The sequence below is a fragment of the Haliotis rubra genome, unplaced genomic scaffold, assembly GCF_003918875.1.
Source record: "Haliotis rubra isolate DU_JTF1 unplaced genomic scaffold, ASM391887v1 Scf150, whole genome shotgun sequence".
Taxonomy (NCBI): domain Eukaryota; kingdom Metazoa; phylum Mollusca; class Gastropoda; order Lepetellida; family Haliotidae; genus Haliotis; species Haliotis rubra.
This window is the reverse complement of record NW_025765448.1, coordinates 556,968-584,842: the sequence shown is the minus strand read 5'-3', so window position 1 is coordinate 584,842 and position 27,875 is coordinate 556,968. Positions and strand designations below refer to the sequence as shown.

The 27,875-nt window shown below is 38.4% G+C and overlaps 1 protein-coding gene across 1 annotated transcript in view; it reads right to left on the bottom strand.

Annotated features, from left to right (window-relative positions):
* LOC124270259 (neurogenic locus notch homolog protein 1-like) overlaps positions 1-27,875 on the bottom strand; it is a 106,469-nt gene that overhangs the window by 58,327 nt on the left and 20,267 nt on the right. Inside the window, 1 exon segment of the mRNA XM_046705295.1 lies at positions 1,748-1,884. Within this exon segment, the coding sequence (XP_046561251.1) occupies positions 1,748-1,884 (137 nt within the window).

The following is a 27,875-nucleotide window of genomic DNA, read 5'->3' as shown; positions in this document are numbered from 1 at the left end:
TCAATGGAAGAATCATGTTTCAGGGACAGCTGACAAATGAATCTGCTGTTTGATTTAAGAATATAAACCTTTCTCTTTTTCAGTGTCTTTTTACAGCAAGTCATTTCAATTCTCTGTGTAAGAAACAAATTCCTCGGCCACAGGTATCTCTAGTGACAATATCTATTACAAATGACCAATTTTTAAGCTGAGGCTCCTCTATTTGAAGGGACTGTGTTGCATTACCATGCAATCAGCAATGATTACCTACATAATATTAGCATGTAAATAATCATAGTTAAGCCAAGAAATCAACTATTGATAATATGAGTCTACACATTCAATCTACACATTCTTCCTAAATCACCACTGGGTACTGGGACAATATTCTCCCATCATATTTCCCAAGGTGTACAAGCATTTGGTGCTTGGGACCAATTCTGCTCTGGAATCTTAAAAGATATAAGCTTTGAGATCTGGGGCCCTATTCTGTCTTGGGCCCTAAGGACCTGTTCTGTCCTTGAATATGAATGGGTGACAGCTCTGATTTCTGGGATCCCCAATGGGTACAGGTATCAGCTACTGGGGACTTATTCTGTCCTGGAATCACCAAATGATAAAAGTGTTTGGCACTTGGGATCTGTCATATACTGTAATCCCCACACATCTGATTGATTAAAGTCTCATACACAGTTCAATATGGTTGGTTTGTTGTTTTATGCAGCACTCAGCAATATTTCAGCTATACGGCAGCGATCTATAAATAATTGAGTCTGGACCAGACAATACAGTGATCAACAGCATGGGCATCCATCTATGCAATTGGGATATGATGACATGTGTCAACCAAGTCAGTGAGCCTGACCATCCGATCCTGTTAGTCGCCTCTTAGGACAAGCATGGGTTACTGAAGATCAATTCCAACGCAGATCTTCATGGGTCTATTCTGTCCGGAATCATCAAGTGATAAAAGTGTTGGGTATTTGGCGCCTGTTCTATCTTGTAATCCCCACATGTCTGATTGATTCAAGTCTCATATATATACAGTTCAATATGAGATCACTGATGATTTTGGTCAGAACATAATGAACCTTTTACCACTATGACAACAACTGACTGACTGATTGAGTTTGGTTTTAAGCCGCTTTTAGCAATATTCCAGCAATATCACGGCTGGGGACACCAGAAATGGGCTTCACACATTGTACCCATGTGGGGATTCGAACCCGGGTCTTCGGCGTGACGAGCCAACGCTTTAACCATTAGGCTACCCCACCTCCCCTATGACAACAAAAGAACAAAATCTGCCAAAAAAGAGACAGGCAAGACTTGGTGTAATATGGCTGACTGGAGCTTTAAATTATTCATTTGCTCACTGAATAATGAGAGATTCTTTAACAGGCGAATGTTTAAGAAAATATAAATTGTTCCTGAAAATCCACAAAAATAACAATGATATAAAACATTTTCTGTCATAAATTTTTAGTAATTTTACAATTTGGATTAAAAAAGTATCTGGTTTTGCAGCTTTAGATGAAAAAGCATCTAGTCTAAATACAATATCCCTGGCCCCCTAAGATCATCAAATGATCAGTTCCTTAGAACCTTTGCCAAAAGTAGACTTCTTAGTAGCTCTGCCAAAAGTGCTGACAGAAGGAATACTTGTCTCCTGCCAGAAATCATCTCATCCATCAAAGACAAAATTCTGTATGACTTCCGTGAAACGGAACAGTTAAATTCACTTTATGTAATGTTCGGAAAGTCTTACCTATTGTACAGTTGCAGAACCCTCTGGGTGCCTCGTCTGCTTGCTGCATGACTGTACATGTGCTGTTGTGCTTGCAGAGCTTTTGTCTGCAGGGGTTCAAGTCTTGGCAGAACTCGCCAACATAATCATCCGGACATCTGAAAAGACATACACCGACAAATGAACATTTGTGAGAACGAACGCATTTTTTGTGCCAGGGAATTTGTTGGATTAATACCAAAATGGTAATAGTTTTTCATTCAAGAGCTTGACAACATTAGTAGCAGGCACTACAAATACTAGCAGGTGTCTATATGCTTGGTTAGTAATCTTCCAACTTTGTATCTCTGTTGTGGATATTGAGGTTTTCAGCCTCCACTATTGAGAGCACCAACAGACATGCTTATGTATTGTGTTGTAAAGTTGGTTTATGAGTAAACAAACACCCATTTTTTTCTCTCATTTGTCCAGACCAGGGCCTTCTTTCATAAAGCACCAAGGTGATCATAAGTCACTAAGATAACCTTAGTGCAAAGTTAAAGAATGGGAGTTAAGGTTAACCTTAGCAAAGGTTGCTTCGTGAAGGAGCCCCTGAGCATTATGTGTCACATCTTGTATCAGATCACATTCCGTTCATATGCCGATAGATCAAAGAAATAATGTTGGGCAAAAACACACATTGATTTTGTGATTGTCCAGTTTATCTTCATTTTTGAGGAATGACAAATACATAAAAAACAAGGTCAAGGTCGCTCGAAAAATGTGTATGCTTGAAATACTCATTGTTAGTTGAGTGGTGCTAACAACTGCACACAGCAATATTAATGTCACAAAGACGGCAGCATGTAAATATCTAAATCAGACAATCCAGTGATTGACATCATGAAAGTACCAAATTGGAATATAAATTCATCCACAAATATCAGAATATGAGTTTCCGACTAAGTCAATTGCCTCAAACAAGCATGGGTTGTTCAAGCTAGTCTCTACATTAAACAGGAACATATAGGGGTTGATTTGAGTTAAGTGTTTGGCTTTGGGTATTTCTTAGCTATGGTCCTTATTCACTTAAAAATTAACTTGGGAACTGAGATATTGCAATTAATACTTTATCCTAAAAACCCAAAATTAATAAGCCTGTCATTCTGATCAATAGAAAATGAAAAAAGATGAGTTTGACATTTGGAACTATGACATAATTTTTAACTCTGCCGAAAGTTTTCAATTTCATTTCCCACATCATCAACCAACTTCAGAATCAATAAAACATCATGGAACTCCTTATCACAAAATAAGTCCCATTATCTAAAGAAATTACAACAAAATCAAAATTCTCACATTTGTCAAAGATAACAAAAATAATAAAGATGTCAAGTTTGAGACAAACTGAAAGGATAATTCAGTAAGTTGCTCATAATTAGCCAATCATCAGGCAAGCACACAACACCGAGAGATAACAAGCGATACACATCTATCACTGTAGCTGGTACACATGGCCTGTCAATCAACATGGTTGCTATATCATGCTTATATCAGACAGCTGAAGATTAAGAGCCATAACCATTGTCAACATGGTAAAATCTGTAAAGCAGTTTTATGTAAAGATGCTGTTAGTAAAAAGTGGTGTGAGTATCATTTTACTTAAAAAAAAGGAAATACGTTTTTTAAGTATTGCTGGATCAATATAATGCTTTTAGCTGAAGTTTGTCAGATGTAAATACAAACATAAAATGTCCTCCTTGTGCCTGTTACACAAGGTTATCTCAAGAAAAGATATTATCTTGAAATGTGCAGCCCCTTTTTTTCAAAATACTGACCAGGTTTTACGCAACACACAAATGTGCATCCAGTACTCACAAATGTAGAGAATGGACGCTGAAAAAAAATTCACTGCATCCAGAGGGACGCACAATATTATTCCATGTACCCACAACACATCTATGACTTTGCTAAGTGTTTGGTTGTTTCTTTCAGAGCAGTTACATGCATCATTTCATCCATCAGTCCACATGATCAATGATTCATTCCTGGCTCCAAAGAAATTATCAAAACATACAGTTCTCTAAACTGTTACTTCACAGAACCCTCATATTGCCTGCAAGGACCCTTAAAACTAATAACTGGGGGTCCCTGGGACATGCAGGTTTGTGAGTTGAGGTAAAACCCTGCTATGTAACATCCTCACTGAACTTGATTATGATGCAAGACTAAGCACTGATTGACCTTCATTCTGTATTTTAGTCCTAATGTTCTAAGGAACAATACCTTTCTCACAGTCAATTAACACATTCTCCTAATGCCATACACATCTCAAATATTTCTCTTACACAAGCAAAATATTAAGTCAATAATGACCCTCATTTTGTACACCTGAATCTGTGCAGTATCAAAATGCTACATATTAGACAACTGGCATGTATCCAAACTCTCCATATGATGCCAAGCTTAACCAAATACCACACATAAGTAGACACAAAAACCTGGATATTTGTCAAATATGATGGTGACTTTATACAGATCAATATCAACCTTGAAACACACTGTGATGTCACCATTGTTGTGTGAGTTTATGATTTAAGAAATATTTTGTGAGCAACTTGGATTTGATGAAACGCATTTTTTACTCCAGAATCCCAAAAGATTTACAAATTTGTGGGTACATTTTGTTAGCACTTTCCTGATCATAGAAGAATAGGCTTCAGACTTGTGTAGATTCAAACCTAGACTTTGGGCATGGCAGGCAATCCCTTATCCTTATCCATTGTGCTAACCCATGATCAAAATGTGGTGTTATATATCAGTATCAGACAAAAGGATCATGCTTGAGAATATACTAAAATAATATCATTAACTCACAGATCCCTTCTTATAACCATGAAGATCCATTCAGATTAGAATGTGTCTTGTGTCTTCAGCAATCTATGCCAACAGCATTGAACTAACATGATAGTTTGGTCAGGCTCGCTGACTTAGTTTCATGTCATCATACCCCTACTGCGTATAATGATGCTCATGATGTCAGTCACTGGATTGTCTGGTGCAGATATTATTATTTACAGATCATCACATAGTTATATTACTGCTGAGTGCAGCATTAAACAAACATTATTTTTGAAAATCATTCATTACTTTTTGACTAGGGAAAGAAATAGTGTCATGCTTAACAGTCCAGATAGGCACCAAAAATATTGGACTCCTGAGATGATCACAGCAACATAAATATATTTATACACTGACATATTAACTTTCGATAATAGGCAATAAGAAATCTTGAAAGTGAGTGAGTTTGGTTTTTACAACGCTTTTAGCAATATTTCAACAACGTCCGCAGACACCAAAAATGGGCTTACCACATTGTTATCATGTGGGGAATCGAACCCAGGCATTTGGCATGATGAGCAAACGCTTTAACCACTGGGCTACACCACCGCCCCCTAAATTCTGAAAGACTACCTTTGCCAAACCTGTAATATTCGTGCAATCTCCAGTGCAACACCAATTAATTCATGATGGGGAAACCCAAAGAGAGAAATGTTATTGAGAATATTCATGATATTCTTCAAGAGAATGATAGAGCAATTTCCACTGACATGACCCAAAGTCATGATACAGGTTCACAATGATCTTCTCGTAATCCCTCTAACAAGGGACACGAGACTAGTTCACCACCTCCAGCTCAATATAGATTATTTCAGTCCGACCACACAAGGCGCCGACTCAGTTTAATACGACATTACATGTTCCCTCGAATTCTTTGAATACATGGCGCTATTGCATAGGAGTTATGTGAGGGCTTATAAGGCCAAGCAACTTAATTGTTCAGTTTACAGATCTGCTGATCACTTTCAGACATTTTTCAGAGTGTGTGAGTGAGTGTGTGTGTGTGTGGAGGGTAATATTCCAGCAATATCACGGTGGACACCACAAATGGGCTTCACACATTGTATCCATGTGAGAAACAAACCTGGGTCTTCTGCATGACAAACAAATGCTTTAACCAATAGGCTACCCCACCACCCCTTTTCAAACAAAGAGTTGTACTTTGTAACCTCTTATCACCCAATTAACTGTTACATAAGGAACTGGTTATTTATTATAGGAGGGTTGGGGCTGGGATTGGGGGGAGTGAACAAATGCGTAGCAAAAGAAGAGGGTGGGGGAGAAAATGTATAATGATCAGGTGGGGCATGATTTTTAAACACAAGAAATAAGGTCTGTAATACTTTCTTGCATATGTTTAAGATAAATGTGGATTCAGTGTGTGTAACAAATAAATATTACATGTGTGCAAGAGGAACAGGAAAACATTCCTAGATGAGGGGCATGATTTCCAAAAGGAGAATTAAAAATATTACATTATTACACTAAAACATAAATGTTGATTGAGTGTGTGAATAAGGAAGACTGGCAAATGTGACATGAAAAACTGTAATATTCACATGAAAAAACTGAAATAACTCCCCAAATATGAATGTGAATGTATAATAAATGACCACACAATTAATCCCTGTTTCATTTTGTTGCATTCCCTCCAGAAACTAAATCTAAAGTGACAGGAGAATATTGCTGCCACTCAAAAAATACTTTGAAATATGCTTTAGAAGTTCATGAATTTGCAAACAGCTGCAAATTTTAATACTACATTCAGAGAGATTGATCAAGGGGAGGTAACCCATGACCATACTGAGGACATTCAGTCTGTTGCCCAACACTGTCTGGGACATGCAATCAGCCAATTCACCAAGCCTGACAATTGACATTATCTCACAGCCTCATAAGAAATGCAATAAACAGAAAGCTTTGTAAGGTTCTATTCAAACATAAGTCCACTTGGGTAAAATGTTTCTCAGTTTGTGCTTACACAAAGTTGGTAACAACTGATCAGTATCAAAATTCACTACAAGTTTTGAGGAGTTACCATGGTACAAAATATATTGCATTGTGGGATCTGAATGGCACTCAAGAAAAATCAACAAAGAACAGTTTGAAATGTCTTTTGTACCTTTGGAAATTGTGCAAGACACCTATATAACATATGTAAGACTTCGTACCTGTATATTCTGTGATATATATTAAAAAGCACATACACTAAATGTGTCTCTGTACCAGCGAATTCTGTCCATGACATCTACCCCACTCCCATCAGGCACCCACATGCATAGCCTTCCGGCTTCCCCTTCTGAGCACGCATGTGTGAACCTTGTCCATCCAACACACAGACATAACCTCTCCTACACCCTTCCCTACAAACATACACACATACCCTGTCCATCCAAAACACACATACCCTCTCCTACACCCTGCCCTACAAACATACACACATACCCTGTCCATCCTAAACACACATACCCTCTCCTACACCCGGCCATACAAACATACACACATACCCCGTCCATCCAAAACACACATACCCTCTCCTACACCCTGCCCTACAAACATACACACATACCCCGTCCATCCAAAACACACATACCCTCTCCTACACCCTGCCCTACAAACACACACAACCTCCCAATGCCCAACACAAAATGCCCAGAGCATGTCTGACTTTGTACAAGTGGTTCCTATATAAGACATCCCCTGACACACAACATGCCCTTTGGTATGTCTCCAATGATAAAGAAAGAGTGGGTGTAGCTTAACATTCACATAATTCCCTGTAAATTGATTTGAGTAAACGACAATCGAGATTCAGACTGTCCAATTTGCCACAGAACACAAAGAGTGAGGAGTGTTTCTGACCATAAGCAGATTAACACAGACATTATTTTTTCAATCTGGATTGGAAACACCCACTGGCGTTAGCACAGCTCGAATTAATCAGAGACAGAACCGCTGCCATGGAAACCAAGAAAAATCGAGGACAGAAACTTTTAGTCCTAGTCTGGTCTTAAATATGTTTGGAAAGGTGAAATCTGATATCTTACACCACGTCCTGAACCCTGAATGGCAAACTTCCTTTGTCCACATGTCTCTGCAAGCCACATGTGCCACCATCAAGCAAGCCATCTTACATTCCTCTGCAGCATCTCTACCATGATTTTAATTTACAGTTCCTATCTAAACCACAGATAAATATGCTGTGATAAAACCAAACTGTGACTTTCATGACTTAACACTTCAGATTTACCCTCAACAAATAGTGACAATCATTACAATGTGATTCTATCATACATGAGTGTGTCAAATAAAGCTCTCAAACATGTATTCTGCACTTAATTACACTAAACTATAAACAGAAATATATATTCAGTGAGACAATATTTCACCAAATCTGTAAAGTCAATACCAGAGTAAGAGTGAGTGAGTGAGTTTAGTTGTACGCCGCTTTTAGCAATATTCCAGCAATATCATGGCAGGGGACACCACAAGTTGGCTTCACACAGAGTACCTATGTGGGGAATCGAACCCGGTCGTCAGCATGATGAGCGAAAGCTTTAACCACTAGGCTACCCCACTGCCCCACCAGAGTAAAAACTTCATAATGTTCATCTAATTTTCTGGAAAACTGATTAATTGCATGATGTGTTATGAAAGCTTGATGTGGGAAGACTAAAGATATGAAGGTATTACACATTTATCATAAAACTGAAATCCACAAGCATGGGTTTTTTGTTGACAAACCCAGAAACCTAACCTGCTACTGGGACTTAAACAGTTGTGGATTTCAGGCACGGCTAAGAGAAGCAACTCTGTAGAGAAAATTGTGGTGCAATAGACAACTGGGCAACCTGCGCCCAGAACTACAGGCAAAATGGAGAACATGAAGAAGTGGCCTCCCAAACATACCCACAAGGGTACTACAACTTTGCTAAGAGACTACAGTGCCCTAACTCGGGGTCCTGATGTTCCCTATTCTGCACCTTAACTTGAGTCCTCAGACAATCCCAATTTCCATTCTTGAACATACATTTACGATCCTCAAAACACAAAGATCACATGTGCCCTGGTTTCCAGAACTATTACATGACCATAAAGCTCAGGTAGATTCTGTACTGTGAAAACTCTTATCTCTCACAGCATTCCCCCCAAATTTCCCACACTCGGGAACCTTGACAGCCAGAAGCAGCGGCAGCATTATTAACCTGTGAGTCACTTATCACAGAAGTATGGGCATCTCAGCCTATAGCAAGGAGTACTAAAAATAAAACCATTCAATTATTCACAAAGCCCAAGGTTGAACCATGCCAATTTTCATATGTAACTTCATGATATTAAACCTTTCAGCACTGGAAGCATGGGAATATTACATAATGGTCTGGTCGCAGCAATGGCATTGATGCTTAACAAACTACTAGAATAATCAAGCCTCTGATTTAGCAACAAAGCTGAGACATTAAGAAGTGAACAGAACATGAAGACATGCAACTTTTTACGGACAACTTCTTCATTGTCTGTAGCATTACACAGTATAATTTTTTTCTTCTGGAATAATGGTATTAACATCATCCATAACTTTTGTTTGGGATGTCCCCTATTCCAGTTTGTCCATTAAAGTCAACACTCGTTACTTTTCTCATCAATTTTAGTTGACTTAGTTGTTGACATACTAGGGTTATCATAAGCTCTGCATAGTGGACAGAAACATATAACATAATACAAAGTCACTGGTGCTTCTCCCAGGAAACAAAAGAGGCAGGGCAATGGAATTTCAAAATGGGCATGCAATGACAGATTTCCAAGTATCAGGTTATCAATGTGTATGATTCTTTAAGGCACAAAGAGCACAGTTATTTCACTCAACTTCAACAGAAAATAAACACTAAAAACAAACAAGTGTTGATATCAATTATTTTATTCTTTGTACAGAAATGTTTTGCAGAACACACTAAAAGAGCTCATCCTCATATTCTTATGTTCTTCCTGGACAGGAATTTTGCCAGAACTTTGTTAGAAGGGCAGGGTACCTTAGAAAAAGGGCAGGGAGCAAAATCAAAAGGGCCGGGTGCTGCACCCTGCTAAAATGTCTTGGGGAAACACTAATCACTCCCTTGAGTATCTGCCGATTGTGATTCTGATTGGCCAAGCGGAAACAAGTGGTCAAAATCATATGAATGGATCATTGAAAGTCACGTTTGTGATAGACAACTAACAATATCAGTGGTCAAGCTTGTCTTGGCTGATGCTTGTCACATCGGACCGTCACATCTCTATTCCTAAGCTGGATGCTAGTCACATCAGAAAGTCACATCGGAACGTCACATCTCTATTCCTAAGCTGGATGCTTGTCACATCGGACCGTCACATCTCTATTCCTAAGCTGGATGCTTGTCACATCAGACCGTCACATCTCTATTCCTAAGCTGGATGCTTGTCACATCAGACCGTCACATCTGACTGTCACATCCCTATTCCTAAGCTGGATGCTTGTGATGACAATCACATGACTGTCAGTTCCAAACTTGACTACTTCACAACCACATAGCTCAAAAACTGCCAACTGTGACGTTAAACGACAAAGAAATAAAACAAACATATGATGCACATTTCAATTTAAATCTCTGAATGGCACCGAGAAGTGTTTTACTCCATAGATGCCCACCTCCCCTGCCTTTCATCACATTGCAATTACAAGAATTCTTTACCCGAAATCTTACCAGAACTCACATGAAGATGGAAACAACAGAAACAACACAAACAGCTCTCTACCCTTCCTCCCCCTTTAGATAAAATAATTACCAATAACCCAACTGATTGTATTGATGTCACACGACAGTCCTTGATTCCATCCCTTCCCACTTCCATTCAACCAGGGGTAACCTAGTGGTTAAAGTGTCTGTTCATCATGCCAAAGACCCAGGTTCAATTCCCCACGTGGGTACTATGTGTGAAGCCCATTTCTGGTGTCCCCTGCTGTGATATTGCTGGAATATTGCTAAAAGCAGCATACAACAATACTCACTCACTCCTTTCACCCAGCAACCACTTGGACCAGTCCTCTACTGCCCACCTGGTTGGCAGATAAGGGAGGCTCTCCGTTTATTATAAATATGACAAATGTAAACAGAGGCCCATGTGCTACAGTAGGTGAGGGACATGGTCAAACACCATGCCAAGCAACCATCTCAAGTGGTAACCTGGCGCAGAAGCCAAAGCACTGGTAAATCTCAGCTGCTGTCTTTTTAACAGTAGATGGAGAATCACTATCATGATCTTATTAGAGAGAGGTTGGAGATCCGGTCGGACAATACATAGACACAGACAGATATGCTGCAGGTTTCTATGGATGTCAGTAGTGTTTGCAATACAGAGAGTTCATTGGATCCTTGAGCTCTTCTGATCATAAACTGGAATATTATTGAAAAATAGAATGAAGTCCCAAAATTGCTGGAAAAAAACAGTAATGTGTCCGCAATTGGAAAGAAAAAAATTGTCTGCCACAAAAAATGTACTGTTGCAAGTATTTTTCACAGAATGCATTTAGGCTTCAGGTTTCAATTTTATAAAATACATTGAATAAGTATCTGGTCTAAATCCCAGCCCCACTCCTGACCCAGAGTAGCATGGCTTTGTTTAAAATCAAGAATGCTCTTAAGGTCCTTTACTGATATAGTATTTGAATTGGAATGCTTAAAACATTCACCATTCAACACTTGGGTTATGGCAGAACCTTCATGCTTAATTTTGAATACTGCCTTAAAGCCTGGTACGATTAACAGAGAACTGTTCTAGTTACACAGAGTACTTATGCCTTAAAGATTTATCCAAGCATAATCTTTCGTGCACATCCAGTCATATTTCTACTTGATTGACTTCATTTTCTATGTAAAATGACCAGAATGAGGATCAGGGAGTAAGATTAACATGTTCTCTCTGTCTCTGAAACCAAGACATTTAACCCCACAGAAATCTGCTTTAGAAACAAAGGTTGCAGGTCAGGCAGACAACAAGTTCCATCGCATAACTGTATATGAAGAGGCCCGGATCGAATCACTGAACTTCCACTCTCATCACACATTCAAAACTCAGGGGTCATATATCAAGTGGGGCAGTGGGGTAGCCTTGTGGTTAAAGCAATCGCTTGTCACGCTGAAGACCTGGGTTCAATTCCCCACATGGGTACAACATGTGAAGCCTATTTCTGGTGTACCCCGCCGATTATTGCTACAATCAGCATAAAACTAACCTCACTCACTCATATATCAAGTGACTTACATGTGGGAGTCGCTAAACAGAGAATATTTCAGAAGACTCTGAAAATAATGTGGTTCAAGCACACATGTAAGTTAAAATTTCAATGCATATTTCCAACAGCAAACATGCAACAAGATTAAAAAGCTGCAAGGAAGGTCATCCTGATAGATCAGTGCACAAGTTGAGCCCTCTGGCTCACAACTTATCCTGCCATTAACACACTTCTACGGACAATAACACACTGTTCACCTTAATTGGCCTCGCCTTGCAATTTCAACTCAAAAACTGTGGTCTGAAGAGCAAGAGCTAGCATATGGCAACATTCCCAAGAGGACGGTTTCCAGCACATTTTCCCAGACAGAAATGATGAAAAGACAGAAATTTTCGTCTTAATCAATTCAGGATAGTAACCTGCTATTCATAGTGATACGAGAGATAACGGCCTGGTCTTTGCTAGATCAATGGTGAAATTAACATGCAATAAGCGACAATATTGTCTGGCTACACGTGTGTTATTGTAGCCGTTGCAGAAGGCTTTGTCCATTGACATGGTGCTCTGGGTACAGTCTGTTTGCAATCAATTGAAATAAACGCCTGCCTGTTAGCAAACCTTAAACAAGCATTAAATTCGCTTCTTCAGAAGTATTGAATAAAAGCTTTGACTGCCATATCTGCTTCCTGATCAACTCACAGAACAAGAATGAGGATCAGGGAGAAAGAAAGTAAGAGTCAAACGTCAGTCATTAATTCGGGTACATTTTTTTAAACCAATCATCTTTGATAGCATTCTTGAAAAAGTATAACATCTTCAAAACAAACTTTTTCTTCATTTTTAAAATCAATACTTAAATGTTTAACCCTCTTCATAATACATCATTTCCATACATATAATGTAAAGAATTTCAGTATCGGTGTATAGTATTTGACACTCATAACACAATTCCACCACATAAGTAGAGGGGAAGGCAGTAAGAATGGGCTGTGTCCAGGTTCATACACATTTCAAGTAAACCTTTAACCACCAGGCTACCTTGCAACTTCTTTTCAATTCTCTACAAACCTGACAAAATTAATTTCCTTTTGACATTCAAAATACAGCTTCTACTTTAACTGATAATACAAAATATTGATATAAAAGTTTGCTGCAAACACATAGATATATAACAAATTTCAAACAAAATCCTAAGATTGAAAGACATATTTTGAAACCATCTATAGACTGATAAGCAAAAATATTCAATTACTGTGGCCACTGCTATCCTGCAGATGGAAAGCAGTCACTAGACACTTGTCATGAAAGAGAGTTATAGTATCAAGCTTCAATAAAAGCAGAACACTATCAATCAAGCACTGGTAAATGCGGCAGCATGTCAAAGCCTCGTGGCTGGTAGCAAGCCAACAATTTGGCCACAGGCCCAGCTCGTTCCCTGTCATTTCAACCAATCACAGCCCTCCATAACCCATTAAAACCGGCAGGTGCTCCAGCCCCTTGTCCCATTCTGTGTTGATAAAGTAGTGACCTGGGGCAGAATTTTACGACTATCTTCTCCCTTGTACACCATACACAATGATATAAACCAGCTTTAAGATACCCCCATTGAAAAGCTATCACACTGCAGAAAGACCGGCAGACTCAAACAACGTGAATATTCACAACACTCTTTTGAGGTTAGGAATTTTGACAGAAGTTTTTCACCTGTCACAAACTAGCAATATCTCGAGGAACAGTGCCACCTTGTTCAACCATAAGGTGTGGCATAGCCAACAGGTTTAATGTCAAGGGAGAGTGCTCTCAAATTGTTATCATTCATCTCAATGTATTTGGTTACAAAAATTCAAATGACTGCACTGTAACCATTTGAGTTTCAACAATCCTAGTCAAGTACCTTTCTAAATATACACACAATTACTCTCAGCTAGCAACTATGTAGAGATGTTTATCTTTCCAAAATAATTTCACCCACATCTAGGGATGGCTAAAAAGATTGATAATCAGAAATACTGTCAATGGGATTCATTATTAATGATTATCAATACGAAAATTGTGTAATCAATAATGTCGTATATGAACTATTGTGATGAACTAATTTTAACATTTACTCAAAGTTAGGTCTTTATCATGGGCAGCTCTTATAGTATGTTCAGGATGAATCCAAGTCTAAATATGTCATCACTCACCAATGATGTGAAATACGTTGATTTCTTTCATATTTTTAGTCATTTTTGCTCAAAGCCACTTCTCCGATATTTACCGATAATCGATCGATATTCATTCAACGCTGATCGATTTCTATGATCTATATCAATAGCCAGCCCGACCTCATATCATGATAATCAATACCTACCCTGGTTCGTAAAGAAGCTACTTCAGTGATCATTAGCTGGTTGATTATCACATTTAAAACATGTAGAACCTAAACTTCTTTATTTCACTTATCAAGAGACACTTTCTTACTTATCATCTCCCAATTCAATGAGTAAATCAACCAAGTAGAACAACGGATGACTTTTATATGAATATCACATATAAAGGTATCAATAATTCAGAAATATATATAGCAATTGCAGACAAAAATAGACTTCCCAGGGACCAGAGAAATGCGTAAGTAATGAATATTTTTTGCCAGCATCATACGAAAATATTGGAAAAAAATATTCTTCACCTTTACGAACTGTGCATGATAAGTTAACATTCCCAATTGAAATTTGAGATATAAACTTCTGTCAGTCATCTCAGGGCTATAGCTGACATATGCATGACTTTAAAGACGCCCTGTAATCTACTCACAAAAGATGTCACATGGTATAAATGCCAAGGTCAAATGTACACCACAAAGAAAATCGCAACATCATTGATTATTGCATATCTGCCTTCCAAAGACCAATCATGTATGTCTATCATATCTGAAGTCATGACAATAACTTCAATAATGGATGAACTGGCATAAACTTTGCTACACCCTTCTGATTGGCGACAGCACGCCAGCAAACATCACCTAGTACATTGATGATCCAACATGATTAATCATACCATAATTGACATAATTAGCAACCCTCTGATGGCTAATCAATAACCCTAAAATACAACTGCTGCTACTCAGCGAACCATCAAACTTTGACTCTACATGTCAGTTTAATAATGAATTTAGTGTTTACTGTGAAAACTGTCCAGTAGTGCTGGGAATTGGTTAAAATCTCATAATTGATGATTGGTTCATTACAAACGATCAATCATTGAAAAAAATTGGTTAGTGTCATTCATGAAATTTGTTAATGCACATAAAAATAAGGAAAAACCATGTAGTTCTTTGGGGGTTTTTAGGGCAAAATTTCACATCTTTAAAGGATGACTAGTATGTTAGGAACATAAATTTCCTGGAGTCTTTAAGATAAATTCAATCATGACTTGAAACGAGCTTGTAGTGCTTATGAAATGTAACAGACAAAACCAACCTTGTGAAAAATATTGTTAATGAAAACAAGTGTTCCAGAATAGTTTGTGTTCGATTATGAGAAAACATGATCGATTGCTTGGTCGTTTAGTGACTGCGACCAATCTTCGATTCTTTCAATTAATCGGACCACCACTACTGTCCAGGGGCAGATCTGTGACTGTTGGAGCTTGTTAGTGTTATCAAAATTACCTGGATCCATAGAAGTGGATGAGTAAGGGCTCATTTGTACCCATTTAAGGAATAGAACCTGAGTCATTGATGAGACAAGACACCACATTAGCCATGAGGCTTCCCCATCACCCTCTGGAAACATTGTCAAGAAAGACAACAATGACCGCATCAGCTTACTGTGACTTCAATGTTGAATAACAAGAATGATTGTCTAAAGTGTCTAAAAACTATACACTTCTTCAATTTGTTTGACAGTTTTGAAACTTCTTTGATTAGCTGAAGGAAAGCCAAGTTCTATGGATAGTCAACTTCTTTATTGCGCTTGCTTGATAACGGTGTTAGTACCTACATTCACTTGCTTGATAACGGTGTCAGTACCTACACCGAAACGTCGCACTCATTGCAATAAAGAAGTTGACCATCCATAGAATTTGGTTTTCCTTCATCTATACAACTTCTAAAATGCCTCTCAAAATGCCTCTCGAAGAAGTTCTTTGGTTAGCATTCTAGAAGTTGAGGAGATGAAGAATGAGACAAATTTTATGGATATATAATTTCTTTATTCTGTATAGGCAATGTTTCAACATAGATTCTAATTTCATTGTCCTCATTCGTCAGGTTTGAAACTGCTTTGCTAAAGTAAGTCCCCTTCAGTTTCTTAAACCACATCAACTTAAATATATATTATACGGTAAACGGTGTGCATTCAAGCTGAAGAAACTGATCTTATCATATACGGTATCTATCAATATATTCCTCATTGATTTCATTCCAGCAGACATAATGATATCACTACAAAACAAAAGTTCCCTTATCTAGTTATCAGAATCCAGTCACGTGTGATAGGTGGGTAATCCCTACAGCACTACACATGCAAGGTTGATTCATCCCTGTCAAAATGTGACCCCCAGCACAAAGCATGTTACTGTTTTTACATCTAATACCATAATGTGATCGTATCTGTAGCCAAGTATTTTCAGCCGGACATGTTCCTTGTGTGACTCATCAACCTGCATTAATAGTAACATTACGTTTCAGTCAAAGCCCACAACATCCAAGATCATTCATACAGACTGTCGTATTGTGTAAGGAATAGCAGTAAATCTTTACTGTTACACAAACGATTAACCACTTAACCATCGGGACATGAAGTCAACTTGGAGTGAGTGAGTGAGTTTAGTTTTATGCCGCACTCAGCAATATTCCAGCTATATGGCGGTGGTCTGTAAATAATCAAGTCTGGACCAGACAATCCAGTGATCAACAGCATAAGCATCGATCTGAGGACACCAACAGTCAAGTCATATTTTGGTCAGTCAGACAGGTGGTTGGCGGCATGAGCGCTATCTAATCACATAATAGTGACCACACAATCCTCATTTGATTCCTTACCCGTGAAGATCCGGGGTTAGAATTGATCTTCAGTAACCCATGCTTGTCATGAGACAAATGGGATTGGGTGGTCTGGCTCGCTGACTTGCTTCACATGTCATCGTATCCCACATTGATTAGATCGATGCTCATGCTATTGATCACTGGATTGTCTGGTCCAGACTTGATTATTTTGCAGACTGCCGCCATAGAGCTGGAATATTGCTGAGTGCAGTGTAAAAGTAAACACACATAAGATTCCTCTGACAGTAAGCACAGTTACAAGAAGCCTGTCCTGTATCCCACAGAAATGAAGTTCCAGATCATGTATTACATTGCTCAACAATGGTATAAAACCCCTTTCGCTTGCTCTTGTAAGCAAGCCCAATTTCTATTCCCTGGTAATTCCTATACAGAACTAATACTGTGATCAAACAACTCATCCTGTTGCAATCTTTGTTTCCTCCACTCCTCCCAAAGAGCGGATCTTCATGGGCATATCTGACACAGTAAGCAGGTCAAGTTTACTAGTGTTTGATATTTATCAGTCAACAATACCACTAAGACGCCCAGATAGCTGGTATCATAGCTATATAAACAATGGTCTCACAGGGCAGATAACACAACACTCGCAGATAGAAAACTTCAGGTGGCTAGGCTGAGGATCTGATGAAGCAGAAACCAAGGACCAGAGCTTGAATAGGATTATTCTTTGAAATTTGGTCTGGCATGCCTTGTGTTTGATGGAGCTGATTATGATACCTGTTGGCACTGCCAGTGATTTGCACCCGTAAATGGAGACCAGTTAGCTTGTATGTTGGCTTCCTGAAACTGTCCTGTTTTAGTCAAACACAATTTGCCAAACTAGGGGATCAAACCTGGCACAAAAAGCAAACACCTTAACCACAAGGCTAACCACACAGACAAGTTGTCAGTTTAGCTCACACTTTAATTCAACTTCTCAAATTGCAAATTGTTATGATGAGTTCAAATTATCAGGGAAACCAAATCCTGTTCCTGTGCCAACTTATAATTCAGACTGTTTACGATGTTTTCATATAAAATTATATACGTACACTGTTGTCCTACACGTGTTATACCATTGATACTGTTGTAAAACCATTGATAAAGGAAACTGTTGTCCTACACGTGTTATACCATTGATAAAGGAAACTGTTGTCCTCCACGTGTTATACCATTGATAAAGGAAACTGTTGTCCTACACGTGTTATACCATTGATAAAGGAAACTGTTGTCCTACACATGTTATACCATTGATAAAGGAAACTGTTGTCCTACACGTGTTATACCATTGATAAAGGAAACTGTTGTCCTACACTTGTTATACCATTGATAAAGGAAACTGTTGTCCTACACGTGTTATACCATTGATAAAGGAAACTGTTGTCCTACACGTGTTATACCATTGATAAAGGAAACTGTTGTCCTACACATGTTATACCATTGATAAAGGAAACTGTTGTCCTACACATGTTATACCATTGATAAAGGAAACTGTTGTCCTACACATGTTATACCATTGATAAAGGAAACTGTTGTCTACATGTTATACCATTGATAAAGAAACTGTTGTCCTACACATGTTATACCATTGATAAAGGAAACTGTTGTCCCACACATGTTATACCATTGATACATGTTATACCATTGATGTGTTGTTATACCATTGATAAAGGAAACTGTTGTCCTACACATGTTATACCATTGATAAAGGAAACTGTTGTCCTACACGTGTTATACCATTGATAAAGGAAACTGTTGTCCTACACATGTTATACCATTGATAAAGGAAACTGTTGTCCTACATGTTATACCATTGATAAAGGAAACTGTTGTCCTACACATGTTATACCATTGATAAAGGAAACTGTTGTCCTACACGTGTTATACCATTGATAAAGGAAACTGTTGTCCTACACGTGTTATACCATTGATAAAGGAAACTGTTGTCCTACACATGTTATACCATTTAAATACTGTTGTCCTACACGTGTTATACCATTGATAAAGGAAACTGTTGTCCTACACGTGTTATACCATTGATAAAGGAAACTGTTGTCCTACACATGTTATACCATTGATAAAGGAAACTGTTGTCCTACACATGTTATACCATTGATAAAGGAAACTGTTGTCCTACAACGCAGTTATACCATTGATAAAGGAAACTGTTGTCCTACACGTGTTATACCATTGATAAAGGAAACTGTTGTCCTACATGTTATACCATTGATAAAGGAAAACTGTTATACCATTGATAAAGGAAACTGTTGTCCACATGTTATACCATTGATAAAGGAAACTGTTGTCCTACACGTGTTATACCATTGATAAAGGAAATGTTATACCATTGATAAAGGAAACTGTTGTCCTACACGTGTTATACCATTGATAAAGGAAACTGTTGTCCTACACATGTTATACCATTGATAAAGGAAACTGTTGTCCTACACGTGTTATACCATTGATAAAGGAAACTGTTATACCATTGATAAAGGAAACTGTTGCGTGTTATACCATTGATAAAGGAAACTGTTGTCCTACACGTGTTATACCATTGATAAAGGAAACTGTTGTCCTACACGTGTTATACCATTGATAAATTGATAAAACTGTTGTCCTACACGTGTTATACCATTGATAAAGGAAACTGTTGTCCTACACATGTTATACCATTGATAAAGGAAACTGTTGTCCTACACGTGTTATACCATTGATAAAGGAAACTGTTGTCCTACACATGTTATACCATTGATAAAGGAAACTGTTGTCCTACGTGTTATACCATTGATAAAGGAAACTGTTGTCCTACACGTGTTATACCATTGATAAAGGAAACTGTTGTCCTACACATGTTATACCATTGATGTTATACCATTGATAAAGGAAACTGTTGTCCTACACGTGTTATACCATTGATAAAGGAAACTGTTGTCCTACACATGTTATACCATTGATAAAGGAAACTGTTGTCCTACACGTGTTATACCATTGATAAAGGAAACTGTTGTCCTACACATGTTATACCATTGATAAAGGAAACTGTTGTCCTACACATGTTATACCATTGATAAAGGAATGACTGAGGGAATAAAACGTCCCTTCCACAGGCAGGTTATAAGTCGGCCATATCCAATAAATCATATCAGTAGTAACTCCCAGAAGAATATGTTCCAAGGTTGCCATCAATCTTGAAAACATGGAGAAATTCATCCAGATCCCAACTCCAGATCCCTGGAAACATCTTAATTCAGTTTAAATGGGAAATATTTTTTTTATTTCACATTTACCAAAAAGATTCAACTGCAAACCAGCCAATCAAAATGAAACTGTGGCCTTCTTTAAATAAATCCAGTACCAATGTTCCAAGCCTCCAAACTTGTACAAAAAGTGAGCTCATTCACTCTGTTATCAATGGAAGGGAGTCTCCATCTGTGTTCCATCATGATACAGTCAAGCATCAAGGACAAAATTCAGTCACTTGCCAGAAACATTTTTTCATCCATATTTACCACTCTGCCATTGTATGTTCACATTATAACAGTTACCAGTGGAAATGTATTTGTAAGCCTTTACAGGATATCAATATATTTCATCTGTAATATCATCCTATCAGAAAAGACCAGTCCAGTGTTCAGCCAGGTAGTCTGTGCTAGGCTCCTGGTGATGGAGCTCTACCCACCCTTCCCACAACAAACAATTTAATCACAACTGGAATGAGGACCCTGTCAATATCCAGCCATGGAGTCTGTGATAGGAACCTGGTGATGGACCTCTACCCACCCTCCTAACCACACACCCATCCAGACAATCCAATCACAACAGGCATGAGGACCCTGTCAATGCCCAGCCAGGTATTCTGTGCTGGGTACCAGGTGATGGAGATTTGGTGTGGTCTTAGGCCTCATACCAACCCTGCATAGCTACCAACACATGCCATTACATCCCTATCTTTCAAACTGTTCACTGTGACAGATAAATAGCAATTTGATAGGGAACGTTGCAATGTTAAAAATCTTTTAATCTATTTTACATAAATTCTTTCAACATTTCAATACATGAACCTTATACATGCCTCTCACTGTGTTACTTTCTGTGAGATAGTTTTTTTAAAAACCCATTGTTTATCCTCTCAACCTACCTGGAATGTAATTATACGGGACGACTGGTTAGAAAATCAATGCAGTATACACTATGTGTGCTAAGAGGCTATCAGATTCTTACAATGGACACCAATTCTCAGAGAAGATTTCCTGATGACAGGAGTCTTGTTGCTTATATTTATTATCTGCCCTTCAATATTTGTGAAACTTGTACTACTGTGTCATTCTACAGCCATGACTTTCAATACATATAATTTATATATTTACAAATAATCCAATTAAAATTGAAAAGGTGACCCAGTGTGATGGGAAATTCAGAGGAAATCTACACTTGCTTCCTTTAGGGCTTTGCAGTTGTTGAAAATAATGTGGTTCCTGGACTGTGATACAAACTAACAAGCAGCCCTATCAGGGCAATGTAGCTAAATCACATCCACCATCAGCTGTCCCTCTCTCCCTCACTCATTCACTCTTCTACAAGCAGCTTATTAAAAGATTCCAGCATGACCCTTTCAGTATGAATTAAATCCATGGATGAAGATAGCAAAGATGACATCTGACCCTTTGCTTGATCTCTTCCGATAATGCATAAAGGAAGCTGATATGAAAAAACACATGTGGAAATACTCTCAACAACTCTCCAGCATCATACCTCAACCTCGTCAAGTGTCTGGACCGGGTGATAAGGATATGAAGGCCTTGCAGCTTCAAAATGTTACATTAATTTCGAAGTTATAATCAGAAGATTTTTTGCAATGAAATGCCATGCTGTGAGTTTAAGTCATAATGATGTCATCTTTCTCATTGACGCGATAATTGAGAAACAATTTTGGTTGACCTTGAGAGGACTCCGGAGCTGATCATAGTAGAAGAAAAGGCGACTGTGTTCGTAGTGACACAGGTTACAGACATTCATCCACAAACATGGTAACAGTGATCATTAGGGCAAATCTGTGAACGTCAGTGAGTGAGTGAGGTTTTAGACCACTCTTCCAGTATTGTGACTGTGGACACCAGAAACACATACACAGTACCCATGCAGGAAATCATACTGCTTTAACCACGAGGTTACTACCACCACCGCCGCTGTGAATGAGAGTGATTAAATGCTGCTTCATTCCAGGAAATGACCTTGAAAGTCAACCCTTATATTGAGATAAAGGTACCACATGAAGCAGGGAGATAAAAAACTATAATTCCCTAAACACTACCTTCTCCAGTGTCATCGTAACTGGCAAGACAGCCAGTCAAAAAGCATATTCTGCATTAAATTCCTAAATCTGTTTTAAGAAAAACATTTATTGTGTAAAAGATTTCATATGCATCATGGTGGTCTAATATTCCCTCACACACATACTCCACTGTTCTGATTCCTGACCAATGTAGTGTTCTTTGAATTGCCATAAACTTGAAAAACTATTTCCCCATCAATGACAGATGATTATAGAAATATGAAGTGGTCAATCTACTCTCCTTAAATTCAAGCCTATCAATAGGCAAGATGGACTTATAAATCAGATGCTTTGGTAATGGACGCAACAGACCAAAATATCGACATCAGTGAATGGAAGTCCTACAATTGGAGTCTAAACTCATCACTAGGGTATGAAGGCCAGCCTGTGATTCAATGACAACACATTAACCTTCAAGTGTCTGCTGAGGCCAGTGACTCTAGAAGATAGATGAATGATCCGGTCGGGTGTAATTCTGGGCACAGACTCAGTCGATTTAGTCCGCCCTTGCTACAAGCCGGAGACCATCTGGTTTCAGACAGTGTAATGTGTTGACATTAGTATGACTGTGAATTCATTACACATGGAATTTTTGAAAAGCAATTTCGGATTATCTGTCTGTGACAGGAGGCTTCTGTCGTAACTGTATAATCAAGTTTTCTGGATTACTTGTGCTGCTGAATATAATAAATTCTTGCTGTTCACTTCAAAGGTTCTGGCATCATTCACTAAAGAACAGACATGCTATGGTCATCATCTGTATTGTATATCAAATTATAGCACGAAGAAAGTTCTCTTAATAGATTACACCATGATCTAAATGAACAGAGATCCACTGGCAGACCCAGAGGGGAGGGGTGCTCTGCTCTGTGAGTGCGAGTGAGTGAGTGAGTGAGAGCATGGCGAGCGTGTGTACGTGCAAGAGAGAGATTATTGGTGTATGTGTCTGTCTGTCTATGTGTAAAGAGAGCACACAACAATTTTTTTCAGACACCTTACTTATTAAATGTAACCTTGGTCAGTTCACTTGGGTATTTTTTGCACACATAATATCTCCAAATCAGGGATCCATTCCTCATGTCAAAATCAAAGTTAAACCACTCACTCTTTCACCAAATTATCCCTAAATTATTCATCAATCAAGTAAAAAACAATAAAACTTTGCTAAATTTAACTCTTTGAGAAACATATGAATATTTAATAACTTTCAACAAATATATTTAAATAAATCTTAACAGAAATCACTCTCATCTTGAGTAATGGGACCACGTTGAAAAGTATCTCAGCTTGACATAGTCAACATACAATGAAGCATGAAGCAGTTTATACAGTACCACACCCACTGCAATTGGTTATAGTGAGCTGAAGTGGGAACTAAATTGTGTTACAGATTACTGCCTGTACTTAACAACATACATGCATATGTGTGTACAACTCAACTGAAAGCGTTCCAGTGCTTGTGTACTGAGATACCATGCTACAGTTCAAAATGGATATAGGTGGTGGGGTAGCCTAGTGCTTAAAGCGTTCGCTCATCACGCTGAAGGTCCGGGTTCAATTGCACACATCCCCATTTGAAAAATTAGTATATTTAGAAATATTACTTTGTACATCATAATATTAACACATTTATATCTCTATTAACCTATTCTAGCAAGAAACATCTAGAACAATTGTCAATGTTTCTGTATCATGCCTTTCTACAGAGAAAAAAATGTACTCTCTACTGCTTATTAATAATGGTGTCTGTATACATGTACTATAGGCCTGTGGCCTCCTTAGTGCAAATAAAGACTGATTGATTCCCCACATGGGTACAAGTGTGAAGCCCATTTGTCAGGTCCCCTACTGTGATATTTCTGGAATATTGCTGATAAGGGCTTAAAGCTAAACTCACTCCCTCACTTAAAATGGATACCCCACTCAGGCAAAGTATACCTGCTCTGAGCAGACCAGTCTTTGTTTTATAACCAAAATGCTGAGAGAAACAAGAAGTAAAATTGTTTAACCTCTTTGGGGTGACACAGCCAGGGAACTAACCCCCAACCTTCTGCTTTCAAGGCAGGTGCACTACCCACTAGACCACAAAGGCAGGTCAATCTCTTAAAAGCCAGAATCAAATGCAAAGCCTCAGATGATAGTTGCCTAAGTTAAAAGCACACTCATATGATCACAGCACCAATAACAAAGCTGTTCTGGGCTACGACCTGTTTACCAAGACAAGCTGATTAATCATGGAACAGGGAATATATTTCAACACAAAGGAAATATGCATTAAAATAAAATAGTAAAAAAAGGTTTTATTGCCCAAATTCCTTAATTGCCGAGTAACTTGTACTAAGATGGAAACAAATCGCGATTGCATTCCAGCAACTCTACAATGTATCTGTTCCTTGTAATTTACAATATAGGGGAGCTCAGACACAGGGGTATTTGAGGGGGAGCTCAGCCACTAGGGTGTTGGAGAACTTATAGAAAAGCTGTAATAGGAGGGAGGAGTTTCTGTGTCTTGCTGTGGTGGTGGTCCTTTAGTGTGACAATTACATACTTTTAATAATCTAATTTTTTTTTTAATCCAAAAATATGAAAAACTCCCAACCTCCCAACTGTTTCTGTACTACATCAGTTTTTTAATCTGTTTTTGATAAAATAATTTGAAAAAATCCCAACCTCTCAATTGTATTTATACTCAATTGTTAACAGTGTCACACAGACAAAACAGGTATAAAAGCTGGGCTCCTGAGCTTGAAGATGTGGCAAAGGAAGAATGACTTGTTTTCCACAAAACTTGAGTTACTTTTCTGAAACCACAGGGGCAGTGGGGTAGCCTAGCAGTTAAAGCGTTCGCTCCTCAAGCCGAAGGTCCGGGTTCGATTCACCACATGGGTACATTGTGTGAAGCCCATTTCTGGTGTCCTCTGCCGTGATATTGCTGGAATACTGCTAAAAGCGGCGTAAAAGCCAACTCACTCACTCTGAAACCACATGTTGGATACCAGTTATATTCAACTAATGGTATCACTCTTAAAACACATCTTGATTTATAAGATTACTTATAATTTGGTGGGTCATTCCTGATTTCATTAAAATATTGAAATAGTTGACATTCACATAATGTCTTAGATATGAAATTTTAATGACAACCTGGTTAATAGAATTTATCTGCTTCTGGGTAATGATATGTCTTTCCTGGGACAAATGCCTTTGTTGTTCTACCTTGAATATAACATGTTATACCACTGATGACACTGACCACCGAGGAGCTGGATAAAAGCTGACCATGTCTATTGGATAACACAGATGAGATCTGTTACGAAAAATAACAAGTTCCAAGGCTGCCATCACATCATGAAAGCATGCTGAGAAAATTCATTCCGATCCTGACTTCTGGAAGCATCCTCATTCTGAGTTTTATACTGGCGATAGTTTTTTTTCTTCTCTTTTTCACCCAAAAGTTTCAATAGCCAAAAAATCAATAACGTGAAGTTGATTTGAATGTGTCATGGTCTCACACTGTGTCAGAATGGAAAGATGTCCCTTCAGCCCAAATGAAGCTAATTCAAGTACAAAGAGGTCAAGGTTGTGGAAAAGCGCTTTTCAACCCCAAAGTGTCGACAGTGTTATTCTGCAACAAGTCATCTCCACTCAAATCTCCGTTAACATGTCAAATGGTTTTCAAAGACATTTTTTCAAATGGTTTTCTGTTCCTGCCTGAAAACTTCCTTCTTTGAGAGTGTCAATGTTTTAACGCTAGCTATTTACGTCATATCCTGTCGCTCGCGTGCCGAATCAATTGCAAGTATTATTTTTAATTTGAACATGGACATCAGAAGCTCTGGGCTTACGAAAGGAGAGCCAGACAAAGGGCAAGGCCGTCATGAAAACAATCATCGTATCAATCGCGTATCTTTCAGGCATTCAAATTCCATGTATTTTTGTGACTTCAGTGTTGACATACCGCTATCATGTAAGGTGTGTTTGATTGGCTGAGTTGTCCATCCTGAAGTCCAAGATAAGGTGTCGGATGCGACCAAAACTATCTATGGTCCATCATCTCTGAAGAAACTCTTTATCAATATTAAAAGCTCTCTTTTAATCAATACCAAAACCCTTATCTTTCCCAGCTATTGTTAATCGCAGACTAACCGCACGTGCGGTTTTCAGGAAATCCATAACCCTGCGGATGTAAGCCCTTAGTATGACACTCGTTATAAAGGCTTTTAGTGTATTTGAGAACCTATTCTTAAATGTGCCCGATACTGACAAAACATTAGATCCTTCAGCTCAACAGTTACTCCGTGTTCAACAAACAGATCACAATACCATCAAAGATCATCTCAAGACGTTTCTTACCAATTCCTTGACAGAATGCATTTTCTTATATAAATGTAGCATGCTCCGTTTCATAATCATCATAAGACAGAGTTTCTTTACAAGCAACTTGAAACCCTCTTTTTTCCCCTGAATTTGATACAATCATCAAGCAAGTAAGAAGTTGTCAACAGTGTGGAATCTGAATGGTTCCAGTTTATTTCAGCAGACAGACAATGGTCACGCATGTTCAGCTGCATTTGTTTAAGCCCTAACAAACCCAGATAAGTGCCTTCTAACACTAGGAAACCATCCTTTGTGATGTGCTCAGTGTTGGGCTGAGTGTTTACCCAAGGCTGATGATGACTCCCACAGTAGAAATAACATATGGCACAATGTTGCCAGGAACTGAAGTAGGTACTAACGGGATATTTTATAGAACAGCTCCAGAAAGTTTCTAACTTCTTTTGTGATAATGTTAAAAATGTAAACACTTTTAAACAGTTTAAAGATACTTAGCTATTAAACACACCACATACGAAAACACTGCTCTGCAAATACTTGCTTCACATGACTACTAGAGGAACTCACATGTGTAACGAAGACTTGTTACATGACTATTGCTTGGAGGTGGTGGGGTAGGTTCGTTGTTAAAGCCTTCACTCTCATTATGCTAAGGACCCAGGTTCCATTCTCCACATGGGTAAAATGTGTGAAAGCCCATTTCAGGTGTCCCCTGCCGTGATATTGCTGGAATATTGCTAAAAGTAGCATAACACTAAACTCACTCACTATTGCTTGGACTAACACATGTAACAGAGATTTGTTACATAATGTTACCAGTCCAACAGAGTCACAGTGTTAGGGGTAGGCGAGTAGGGGGTGAGATGGGTGGCCAGTGCGTTAAAGCATTTGTTCATCACATCAAAGACCTAGGTTTGAGAATGCCATCCAATTCCAACTTTCTCAAAGATTGTGTTTCTTTCTGATTTGTTGTGAACAAGCTTTGGCCTTTGTCCAGGAACAATAATTTCCCTTATCAATCTTATGACACCTCAGTTTACCAATATGACTTTTACTTTTGACACCATGGCCAAATCACAAAAAGAACACCCCCCATAAGTTCACAGTGGGTTAAAGCATTTTCTCATCACATCAAACAAAGTGGTTTGACTCATCTATGATACAGCATGAGTATAATTAAAAGCAGGCAAAAAAATCACAAAATCTCCAAGAACAGCAGCACAATAATACCAAAGATGAAAAATATCCCCTCACTCACTCACAAGCAACAGCAGTATGACAAAGCGAAAACTGAACAAATATCCACTCACTCACTCACACACTCCGA